General features: G+C 41.2%; 1 protein-coding gene across 2 annotated transcripts; it reads right to left on the reverse strand.

Moving 5' to 3' along the window:
• Positions 1-553: 553 nt before the first annotated feature.
• Positions 554-8906, reverse strand: LOC115629904. 2 transcript variants are annotated; one of them, XR_003995953.1, is made up of 10 exons: positions 8781-8906; positions 7236-7552; positions 4259-6545; positions 3315-3421; positions 3083-3251; positions 2871-2961; positions 2688-2795; positions 2480-2612; positions 793-1779; positions 554-728 (listed from the first exon to the last, which is right to left on the reverse strand). XR_003995953.1 is itself a non-coding variant. In XM_030526509.1 (9 exons), the coding sequence occupies exons 2-9, from the start codon at positions 7524-7526 to the stop codon at positions 1756-1758; spliced, it is 3210 nt and encodes a 1069-aa protein (XP_030382369.1). In that variant the 5' UTR covers positions 7527-7552; positions 8781-8906; the 3' UTR covers positions 554-1755. The 2 variants fall into 2 exon arrangements, 1 of the variants encoding a protein (XP_030382369.1); XM_030526509.1 differs by having other exon boundaries at positions 554-1779.
• Between the last annotated feature and the right edge of the window lie 3362 nt (positions 8907-12268).

Below are 12268 nucleotides of genomic sequence, written 5' to 3' on the forward strand. Positions count from 1 at the left end.
TTAACCCATGAACTGAACTGTGATTTGTCGTTGCAATAAAGAGGCAGCAATTTTGTTATTTTGTTGTATTTTTATTATTAAAAATGTTCTCTTTTATATTGCTGTTTTTTTTTTTTTTTTTTTGAATTTACTGCCACCTTCTGCATCGTCTCGCATTCGAGTTGCTGCCTCTGCTCTCGCTCTCTCTCTTTCTCTCTGTGGTGTTGTGGTCTTTGCATTAAATTTGTTGCTTTTCCTTTTGAGTTGTATTTATGTTTTCTTCTCTGTTCGTTATATATAATTTCATAGACAAATAATTGTTGTATGCATTATGGGTTGTTGTTGCTTTAAATATTTGCTCGCTGTTCAATTTTATTTGTTTTTGGAAAATCAAACATAATTTTGGGATTCTGCTCTCTCTCTTTCTCTCTTATTTTGTTGATTTGTTTGTTTATAAAAATAAATACATATGTATGCCTACATGTATGCCAAAGGTAGTTTTAATAAAATTAAAAACAATACACAATTGCAAATAATAATTACAAAAAAAAAAAAAAAACGGAATTCCATTCACTTAAAACATAATAACAAAAATACAGAAAGTAATTAAAAACAAAATTAGTTAACAATTGAGAAATGAATTGTACATTTCTAGTACGTTATTTGCATGCATGGGTTGGTTCTCCGGTTGTTGTTGTTGTGGTTGTTTGGTTTGTTGTCGTTCATTCATTAATTTTTGAGCACATCAACTAATTATATGAAATACATACATAATTAATATTACATAAACATTTATATAATATGTATACGTACTATATGCTTGTTAAGATTTACATAATGTTGTGTTCGGTTCTGTTCTGTTTGCTGTTTGTTGTTGTTTTACATTACAGTGCAACAAAAACTTTGCACACACGCCTATTGAGCAAGAGTTGAGTTGTGAGAAGTGGAATACTCTTCCTTCCTTCCTTCCCATATTCTAACGTTTCACAATGACAATTAATTATGTATATGTATTTGTATTTGTTTTTATATGCATAATAATAAGTCACAATTCACAATTTTTGCGCATGTTTTATAAAATCACAGCTAAAGGCAAGCATTCAATTTAAATTCAATCTAATTCAAACAAAAACAAAACGAATACAAAAACAAAAACCATTCGAACTGCGCTCAATAATTGTGCGCAAAGTTTCAGATGTTCTGTCCTCCTCCACTTCCTTCTCCTCCACCGTTTGTGTGTGTCTAGGGAGTGTCTGTGTTTGTGTGTGGTGTGTTATGCTTATGTACATCTGTTCTCTTGTCCCTCTTCTCATTAATTCTCATTTTTATTTTCTTTACTTGACTACGCGATATTAATTATAATTGTGTTTTGTTTTGTTTCGCTTTCTCATTAAATAGTCAATATTTTATAGTATAGCACCGAGTACAAAAAATGTTCAATAAACAAAGTGTTTTTTGCTCTTCAATTTTGTGTGTTAAAGTGTTCTCTTCTCATCTCTTCTCTTTCCTTTCGATTCTCTTGCATTTTGTTGGTTTCTGCGCATCAAATGAACTGTTAATGGTGAACGCTTTCGCTTTATGCTTTCGCGCCTGTCAAGCTTTAACGCATTTCCTTTAAATTCTACTACTTATGTAATTTAATAATTTCTTTTGCTTTCGCTTTTGCTTCTCCGTTCGTTTTGTTTCGTTTCCCCTTATCTTATGCAAGTCAATGCAAGTCGCCATGCAAGCATTTCTTCTCTTTCTGCTCCCATCCGTCGTCTTCCTATTTGGATATTACATGGAGCCATCACCGGAAATCTGTGCAACAAAATGTTTCGAAAGGATTAATTATTAGTATTTTATATTTAATAGAAATTCGACATTAATTCATGTAGACAAAGAGATGTATTCTCCAATTACCGGTTAACTTCTTATCCAATAAATAGCCACAAACTGATATGAAGACGACTTTTTTCAGGAATTTAAAACGATATCTTTTCTTTCTTATATACGATTCTTTTCTATTACATTATTGAAGAACTCGAAGTAAAACTTTTGATTGATTTCCTGGTATAAAAACAATAGAGCTGATGATACTCCCAAATCAGTATTATCCACTGACTCTTCGTCTGAACTTAAATGATTTTGTTTATAAATCAAAAGCAAAACAGGGGCGCAAATGAAAAAATTACTAGGGAAAATACTGCTGATACGGATTCTAAAACTTTGCCCCCAAATCTCATTGTCACTACGAAGAAGCGATGAGAAACTACTAGATTATAAAAATATGTTCCCAAATCTCATTCTTACAACGAAGAATGTCCGGTCTAAGAGTATCACAAACCTGTCTCGGTTGAATTCGATTCCAGCTCGAATTCGAATCGAAAATTGGACTGTGTATGTCTCCCCCCAACAAGTTACCAGAAATATTTCACTGCGCAATGATTTCAAGTGTCAGAATAGCTCAGATTTCCAGTTTTGTATTGTGATCGGGGCCAATAGATTGTTAGGAACTCACCTGCGAGTGTGAGCTGTCGCTCTCCACCTGCTCGGAGTAGCAATGCTTATAGTTAAGATAGTCTAAAAGTCTTCTTGGTAATGGCAATGTCTGTATTAGATCCTTTCGTATAACTGCTTTTAGTATAACAAATCTGTCAAATCGAGAAATAACACAAAATATCAGATAGGAATACAGTTGGCATACGTTCAGGACGCGATCTACTGACCTGCACATGTGCTGCAAACTTTGTACATGCTTAAATCTAGATACTGGATTGGTTAATTGCACTCGCATTGGTCCATGTTCCGGCCGGCGATGCAGAAAGAATAAATATCTGCAATGCAAAGAATTTTGGGAATCAGAGGACAATGACGATTCGATCTCGATGTAGAGATAGAGATAGACGTACCTGCCGCTGCGCGAATGCTCGACAGCCTTCTCAATGAACTCGGTTATAGTTTGAGATTTGAACTTCGCATAGGAGCCGAACGAAAATGTACCTGCAAAGACAATAAAACTAATTTAGTAAAAAATACTTAAAATACGTTTTTTAATGTCTACTTTAATACATTATCAGTTCATCATTTACGTATATATGATATATGTAACTTCCTAACTCACCCTGATCCTGCTCGATGCGCACATGACGCACACAATTGTTTAGCTTGAAGCTCAGTGAGAATATGTAATGATCGTCTGAGCTGTCGCGGACAATAAAGGAGCCGTCTGGCTCATTGGATAGCACCTTCTCAGCGGCCTCACTGGACAGCGGACCCCAATACCAACCGTACTGGAAAAGGAGGAGAACGATTGCAGATACTTAGATGATAAATAACTCTCAGGTACTACTCACGTCTTTGACTTTCTCAATGCTTGAGGTAAATTGCAGCGCACGCGGCTCAGACGCTGCTTTCCTTTGCTCCAGATCCTGCGCAGGCTCAGCGGCATTAATGGCATAAGCTGAAAACAAAACGAAAGAAGAAACAATAAGTTATATGTTTTTCAAAACTATTCTAGGTACGGGAATAATTTAACTTCTAAGTAACTTTCAAAATTCATTTCATCTATAGAAATTGAAAGCTTTTCCATCCTAAGCCAATCATTTCTTTATTATATAACATCTCTCTAATCAATTGTACTTATTAAACAATTTTCGTATCGGTTATCTAGTTAGTTCTGCTAGGAGCGATATTTCACCGATTTGGCAGTTATATGAAGGCTTAATATAGTTTGTAATAAACTGGGCCTAGATAGGGAAAGCTTACATGCACAATGCCTTGTCTCTAGCTTTTATGGCTTAAAATATTCCAGGTTCATACAGATGGATATAGATAAGGATGGATGGTTATAGATTATAGTAAGGTGCCCTTAAAATGAGGTCTGCTTCGCTATAAGAAACTTTCTAGTATTTCCCATTTATATATTTATAATTCACTAATTCACTGTGAAAGGTATTTACTTCGAAATAATGTAGTAATATACAACAGAATACTTCGATCTATTCACAAGTATAAACATTTTTAGTAAAGCATTGAAAAACTCTCACTTCTCAGCAAAGATTCGCGATGTAAGAAATGTTTGAAATGATCTATCAATCTTTTATCAGACCTGTTCTCATTCTCGGACTCCAACAACCTATTCACAACCTAAATGAGTAAATATTGAGAGAATTTTGTTCCACTGGCGACTTCTTAAACCGTGTTTGAGATTTGGAAATTTACGAATTTTAACTCCACTAAATTCGATCGATCATCTACAGATTAGAGAGTCGTTAGTTAATTGAGGTGCCGTACTTACCCTTCTTTGGCAATGGTGGCAAGGCGCGTGACTGAAACTTTTTACGCAGATCTGCGGCTCCGTGCTCCACATGGCTGCGATTCAGACAATTTTGCGCCTCCTCCGTATCTGTGGTCGCTGTGCCGTTCGAGGCGGCAGCAGCAGCAGCAGCGGCGGCAGCAGCGGCGGCCGCTGCTCGGCAGCGACTGTGGTTGCGACGAAAACGGAAAATGCTGCAGAACTTCTGCTTCAGATTAAGCGTAAACTGCGACTTCTTTTCGGTGTGCAGGACATGCTTGTTGTTCGGCTGCTCCTGGAGCTTCTCTGTCGCGGAGAGCTGTTGTTGCTGCTGCTGTTGCTGTTGCTGTTGGGGCAAGGGGGCTTGTTGCAAATAGTTGCTGACATTTCCCAGCGTATTGTTATTGTTGTTAAGCTTGTCGTTGTCGAGATTGTGTTTGCTCTGTTTGCTGAGATATTTGTTGTTGTCGTTGCCGGCGGTGTTGTTTGTGGTGGTTGTGGTGCTGGTGGTGGTTGCTCGTGTGTTGCCGCCAACGCTGCTGCGCGTGCGCGCCGTCGTTGTCGTTGTGTTGGTCGAAATGCTCCAAATGGTCTCATTGGAGCTCTTCACGCCGTTCACCAAAGGCATCTTGCCCGCCACTTGCGCCTGCAAGCCGTGGTGCAGCGAATTGGCCGCCGATGTCGAGGACATGCCCATGGATGTGGTTGACTTACCCGCATCCGAGTAGAGCGTGTGATAGAATTGTTTCACCTCGTTTAGAGTCATGTGGAGCGGTTCGTGACGTTCGTTTTCGCTGTGAAATGAGGCGATGCCGCTACCAATGCCACCTCCAACACCTCCGCTGGGCAGCGCATTGGTGGGGATGCGGTACTTGCCATGCTTGCCCGTCTTCTCCCCGCCACACTCGTCGCTCGTCTCGTGCGTGCTTTGGGCGCCACCATGCCGTTGTTTGCGCTTATTCCGCTTATTCCGCCTGCCCGCGCCGGCTCCCTTCCCGGAGGCAACAGTCGTGTGATAGCTCGACGATTGCTTGCCGCCGGAGTTGATGTCTAGCTCGAGGTCGCGCTGCTCCCGCTGCTGCTCGATCATGTCGACGGGGAAGGCATAGATGTCCGAGTCGATGGGCACATTGTAGAAGTCGGATATCTCGCGCGTGAAAAGCGCATCGTGCGACATCGCCTGAGTGATAAAAATGGAGTCGTCCGGCTTGTTCGCCGACGACACATTCAGCGAGTTGTGCGAACTGCTCAGCCGGCTGTTCAGAGAATTACGCGAGTTCGGACGCTGGCCACACCCATGGGCATGGTGATGATGGGCATGAGCATGGTGCGTGGCATGATGATGATGATTGGGGTGATAGTGACAGTGGCTGTTGTGGCCCAGCGGACTGTAGAGGAGCTGCCGTCGCTGCAGACTGCTCTCCTGTTGCCGCTTCGCCCCATAGTACAGATCATAATCATGTATTTCCGAGAGACCGGCGCTATTGAAGCGCTGTTGGGCCGCCGCAGCTGCTGCCGCCGCCTTGGCGCTCGCAATGCTGTCCTGCTCTGTGGGTATGGCCTTGAAGTAGCGCGTGTGATCCTGATAGTATGGACACAGCGTCTGCTTGATTTTAATTATCGAGACAGGTGGCGGTGGCGAGGGCAAAGGCGATGAAAATGATTGATCCGACTCATCAATGATGTCCACACTGTTGCCCAGCGAGCTGCTGATTATATTATTGGGCTCATCGTATATGTTGTCCGTGTGACTGTTCAGTATGGAATCGCTCGAGTACAGATGCTTGTTGATGGCGTACGACTCCTTCAACGTACGCTCCTGACAGCCATTGAGCAGCTGCTGTTGCTGCTGCTGCTCCCGATTGCAAACGCCCCCATCCAATTGATCCAAGCACGACGGTGGACTCTCCGTCATGCCGGCTACGCCCACGCCCATGCCCATGCCGACGCCGGTGGCCAGCACCAACACCAGCTCGTTGTTTACATTGCCCGCCGCCGCTGCCGCTGCCACGGCGCTCACCATAGTCACATCATCGCCGGCACTGCCGCTGTAGTCCTTTAAATGCTCGAAGGATGATTGCGAAGAAGTCCAACGACGCAAGCTATTCACAATATTCTTCGAGATGGAACGTACCAGGGTCGTCTGTGGCGAGTCCTGAAACTCAGGCGGTGGATCAATGGGCGCCAATGGGCCCTTTTTTAACGTATTAAAATTCTCGGCACTCATCCCGCCTTCCGAGCAATTGTCCAGCGAATCGAACTGCGACACCTCGCCATCGCTCTCGACCATCTGCAATCCAAAGATAAATGCAACCACAAATTAGTTAAAAAGCTTACAATCAAACCAGTACTCGTAGGACTGTCACAGAAATAGATGTTAACTTAAGTTACCACCTTTTTTATAAGTTGGAGAGAGTTTCAGAAATCAAAATGTTTTTTCTAAACTAAAAATGTGCTCTTCGAACAGTAGAGTAAAGAAATTGAAAGTTGATTAGTCAATGCAAACCACATTTCATCAGGATAATCTTAGCATGGGAGAGGTATACCTGCTGGTTCAATAAAACGCTAAGGCAGAAATGTGACGTTTACTCCGATAAATATAATACCAAATTGGCGTTTAAATTATCTTGTATTTAAGTACAGAAACTATTTATAACATGATGAAAGAATGCAGGTAAGACTGATTGGGGGCTTGCCTAGGCCGGCTATATGGAATAGTTATTCACTATTCACTATCGTAAATCGAAAGTAAAGATGATTTCAGGAGACATATAAGAAATGCTCACAACAAAATGGTGACTTTAGTTTTGATAGTCTCCGAAAGCAAGAGGTTCATACAGACAGACAGACGAATGTTGGTGCTTTAAAGTTTAAAGCATATCTTAATCAGTCTATACAATATTTTGGGATTGCAATGGTCCCAACAGTTTTGAAAGTCAACTTTTTGTGACACTCCCGGCTAATCCGATTGATCACTCACCTCGATTTCGAACTTGCACATGCCAATGCGGTAGGAGTCGCCACTAGATATGGAGCTGTTGGTGGTCAGTGGGACGCCGCTGTCATCGCTCAGCGAGGCCGCTGCGTTCAGTTCGATGCTGTTGGCACTGACCAGCTCGTGATGAGGCGGTGGCATAATGCTGAAGCTGTCACTGCTGCAGATGGAATGCGCTGCTGCGACGCCCACGGCGACGCCGCTGCCAACGTTGCTGCTGTTGTTGTTGGTGGCATTGCAGTTGTTGGTGTCCTTAAGCTTAATGGACGATTCCATGGTGTGAGAGGCGCACGTTCGAAGTGCTGCAGAGCCGATGAGAACCAAAAAGAGAGAAGAGCAAGAGAGAGAGGGTAAGGACGAGGGTTATGCATGGATCACTGCCTGTCTGGATAGGATGTTCATTTCCATTGATGACGCACTGCACTATTCGTGGATTGCCCCATGACCTTTACGTGGGTGTCTGAGTGTGTGTGTGTGTGTGTGCATGTGTGTGTGTAGGATATGGAAATGTTATCTGCAAGGGTGCGGCGCACTGATTGCAGTTGAAGGTCAATGACAGTTGTGCGTTTCGTTATGTTTTGCTTGGCGCAGTTTTCTTTAGCACTATTTTGCGTTTTAGTAGTAGATTTTGGGCGTATTTTATTCCTTTTGCTACTTTTACGTACAATAACCCTTTGCGATGCATCAAATTGCACACACACACACACACACACACACACAAACACACACATTCACATACTCGGACACAGTCAAACATTTGAGTGCGTAAAAAATGCTGCTGTGTGTAGTACGCTACAAACACACACACACACACACCCGCACCCGCACACACATACACATTGATGGCGCGTTGATAGCTTTTACACGCCCACCAACGCAGCTAACGTAAAACGCTGGGCGGGCGGCAGAACAGCGACAGAGCAGCAGCAGCAGCGCAGAGAAGCGTCAGGAGCCTAGAGGAATAGCCGGAAAAGCAACGATGTCGTTGTCGGTGCTGCTGCGACTCCTTCGTAGAATCTATTCGTCCCTCGTCGTTGCTGTCGTCGTCAGCGTCGTCGTTTTCGTAGTAGGTGGCATAGTAGTTTTTTTTATAGCGCTCTTATCTTTGCCGCCGCCGATTTTAACATTTTATTTAAGGACATTTTTCAAGCAATGCAGGTGAGTGTGTGTGATTATGTGTGCATACATATACGAGTTGAGCTGCCAACGAAATGCAACAAAAATTCTTATTAGAATTTTGACACTTTGTATACACACAACGCACTAGCGCGCACACACACACACACACACACACACTACATACATACACACGTAACACCTTTGCTTAATTTAATTATTGCTCTCCTGGCTCTCGCGTACACACGCACACACACCAACACACGTAGCCAGACACCAACACACACGAACACGCGCGCACAAATATACAAACGCATTAGCATTCATTACAACAATTCACAAAGTGGAGGCAAAGCGTTGGGTCGTCGTCGGCCTTGCAGCCCAAACATGCATACCATTTTCTAATGCACTTGCCTTTTTGATTTTTATGGATTGCACAATTTACTTAATATTCACTTTAATAAACCCATTATGATTCGCACACATTGCTGTTTCTGTTTCTCGTCGTTTGTTGGAGCGGCCATAAGTGATGACAGTTCGTGGGGCTAGCGATGCACCATCGATCAATCGATGCAACAACGGCCTTGTTATCGAGCACGGGCGATAACGCGCTCGACCGATGATAAGTGCACCCAGTTGTCTCACACTAAGTTTGCCGTTTTACAGCACTGCAAATGTGGCGCGAATTTTTGAATCTAACAACTTGCCGTTACTATTAATTCAATTTCAATTTCGTTATGTTGTCCTACCTAAACACTGAATGTATTCCCATATCATAGCACAGTAGTTTCTTCACACACTGGTGCATTATTGTTTTTTTGTTGTTTGTGTCTCACGCAACTTTCGCGGATACAACCTTCGGCTTGGGTCAAAACCTCGTTGCGCCAGCCAACAAGTTGGAGTTGAAGGCGTGTTATGTCCATACACACATACATATGTATGTATGGATGTATGGGCATATGTATGTCTGGCTCTGTTGACAGAGGCGTCGCGTATTTGGCGTTGACCGCAACGGTCACCTGTTACTTTCACTGCCTGTTGTTGCTGCCAGCGAAAAGACAACAACACGTTTCTTCTGTTTGCTCATAAACAGACATTGTGCTCATGCCCATAACATTAACATTTCAAAATTCATAACTATATGAATACAAGTAGTTGCTTCCAAATACATATGTACATATGTATGTATGTATGTTTGTGTGTATGTGTGTACAAATAGCAATACTCGATCAATAATCGGCGCTCTTTGCATAAATTAGCAATTCTGTGCGCATTTCTTTAAGCGCGCCGCGGATAGCGGAAATAATTTCACTTAACTCGCCGGTGGCTCTCACTTTCGTCATCGAAAATCAAAAATACAAGCGACCAAAAATTAAGAAATGCAGAAGACGTGGCTGGTCGCATTAGCAAATTTTTAATAATTGCTTAAATGTTTACAATAATAAAAAAAAAAGTGAATTAAATGCGTGCATACATAATAGGAGCAGCCGCTACAACACAACAACAACAATAATAGCAACAACAACAACTAGTCGTTGCTCTGGAATGCAAACGGCATGCGAAAAGAAAACGAAAAAGTTGCTGCGACAACTACAACACCAATGAGAATTGTCGCTCGTTTTGATCCTGTTTGCTGTTTATTTTTGTTATCTAGGTAACACTAACACACAGACACCCAAATGTTGTTGTTATTGTTGGTAGTGATGCTGTCGGGCAGACAAGCGCAGAGGCAGAGACAGAGTCGAGACTGTCACGCACTGTCCGCTCCCAAAAACTGCAATCGAGCAGAAAAACCCACGCAATAACAAAAACCCAAAATAGATAATAAATTGATGTTGAAGAAAAACAGCAATGGCAACAACAAATGCACAGCATGCCAATCCAACACAGACAGAAACACACACACTCTCGCTCACATACCCAAACACAAGAGTCAAACACATGCTGTGTTTGCCTTGTTTACCTGCGCCTGCGTCGGCGTCGCTAGCAGCAGCGACAGCGATGTCTACCAAATGCAAGCAGCGCAGTCGCAGCCATTGTATTTTTTATACCCTCACGTCATAGGTTATAGCTGCTTAGTTATGATCTTTAGCGGCACACATTATTTCGTAAGTATTTAATCAATCTCGTTAAATTTGTGATCAAAATATTTACCTGAATAACTATTTATTAACTGACAATTACCAATCACCATTAAAACAAGATGCCATAAGTATTTTATCCATGTGCCTGCTCAAGTTATTTTTTATGGTTTATATGTGATGGACATATTTATCTGGACTTCGATTGGAGTTATTTATCCGAAATAATGCCCATTAGAGTATCAGTATAGAAATGGGGTTAATTATCCTAATATTATCCTATACTAACTCAAAGGGTATTACAACGTCAGTCAGTTAACACGTTAAAGAAAACGTCACAGATCCTATGATGGAGGTATGTACTTGACGAATCAACTGGACATACAAATATATGTATTTACGTCTATGTATGTAATGTAAATATTTTCTATGATTGTAGGAAACGTTTTTGTTTTTTCTTTCCTTCTCCTATTTCACCACAACATTTCACTGACGAAGCCAGCGTTTAAAAACATTTGTTTATTTTTTGAATATGCTTGCAATAGCATTCTGTTCTAAATTTGTTCTAAATTTAAAATAAATCGACTGCATATAATAAATCAGACCAGTAAAAAGCAATCAGTAACTATTGCGGAGAAAAATGGCCCTAATGCTGACTTCAAGTCGATTTAGAATTCAACTTTAATATTCTCCAATTCGGTATCTTTAACAAAATACGTATTCGGATTTCGGATATAACTATTTTTGAAATACTGAAATTCTTGCGAACAAGAATTGTAGAATTTACACAAAAAAGTTGTTATATTTCGTAGCAAAGTACAAATTATTCATTGGTACGTGAATTTTAATTTCACTAACAGCTATTCTTACTTGTTTATTGTTTGAAATACATACATACATTGTATAGCATAACTAAAGTGTCGGCTTACAGCTGTGAAATAAAATAAGTAAATAAATGCTCCTATTGCCTGATTTTTCTACAGCGTACTTCGTACTTCCATGCCCAAAAAATAAACAACAGACTTCGAAATAAACGAAATATTAACAGCTTCTGCTTGAAAACAACAACAACAAAAACTACAACAATGGATCAGGCCGAATGATTTCTTATCCATCAGGTACCAAGTACCAGTCAGTCGCAGTCGCCGCGACCCGGTTGCATTTTCCAGCCTCAAACCTGCAGTGAATCCTCCTTAAGTCGGCCGCTTAATGTAATAATTAAGCAATAAATTGTGTTTTCACAATCGCTTCGTCGAACAAAATTCAAAAAAAAAAGGAGATTCAAATAACAAAATTAATGGAAAAGTATCATCTGGAAAGTCAGTGTTTATTTATTTATTATTATTATTAATTCCTAGTGATTTGATTAGCCTACTTAACCTATTTATATTAGATACTTGTACATTTTAGTTATACATAAATTTAAAGTGATTTTGGTTTTATTATTATTATTATTATTATTATTATTATTATTATTATTATTATTATTATGGTGGTATGGGTGCGAACATACAAGGTAAAGCACTGATTGCTATCCACTTGGGGATAGCCAGTTTCGCGATCCTTGTCACTGTTCAAACCAAGTTGTCACACGGCCTCCACGAGGCGCCACTGGATAGCTACTCAACATCCGTTGATAGCGAACTGACTGTGTGTACAGCGACATCAAAACCGAGACCAGTAAGGTTTTGATTATGGTATACTGGACCGCGACCCGAAATTGAAGAACACGAGCTGACATCTGCAGTATTCTGTTACCTCAGTACACAGGAGTGAAATCCTGTCGAAATGGCTCTCAGGCTAATGCTGCAGGTGCCTCCG

Source organism: Scaptodrosophila lebanonensis, unplaced genomic scaffold (genome assembly GCF_003285725.1).
Source record: "Scaptodrosophila lebanonensis strain 11010-0011.00,11010-0021.00 unplaced genomic scaffold, SlebRS2 tig00000171-arrow-arrow-pilon, whole genome shotgun sequence".
Classification (NCBI taxonomy): Eukaryota; Metazoa; Arthropoda; class Insecta; order Diptera; family Drosophilidae; genus Scaptodrosophila; species Scaptodrosophila lebanonensis.

Excerpts from the sequence above, each read along its gene's own strand:
- LOC115629904 (XM_030526509.1), bottom strand. The coding sequence starts at position 7,526 with ATGGAATCGTCCATTAAGCTTAAGGACACCAACAACTGCAATGCCACC. Across the intron at positions 2,962-3,082 it reads GCGCATCGAGCAGGATCAGG|GTACATTTTCGTTCGGCTCC; the intron begins GTGAGTTAGGAA and ends TTGTCTTTGCAG. Across the intron at positions 1,780-2,479 it reads GCGACAGCTCACACTCGCAG|ATTTCCGGTGATGGCTCCAT; the intron begins GTGAGTTCCTAA and ends TTTGTTGCACAG.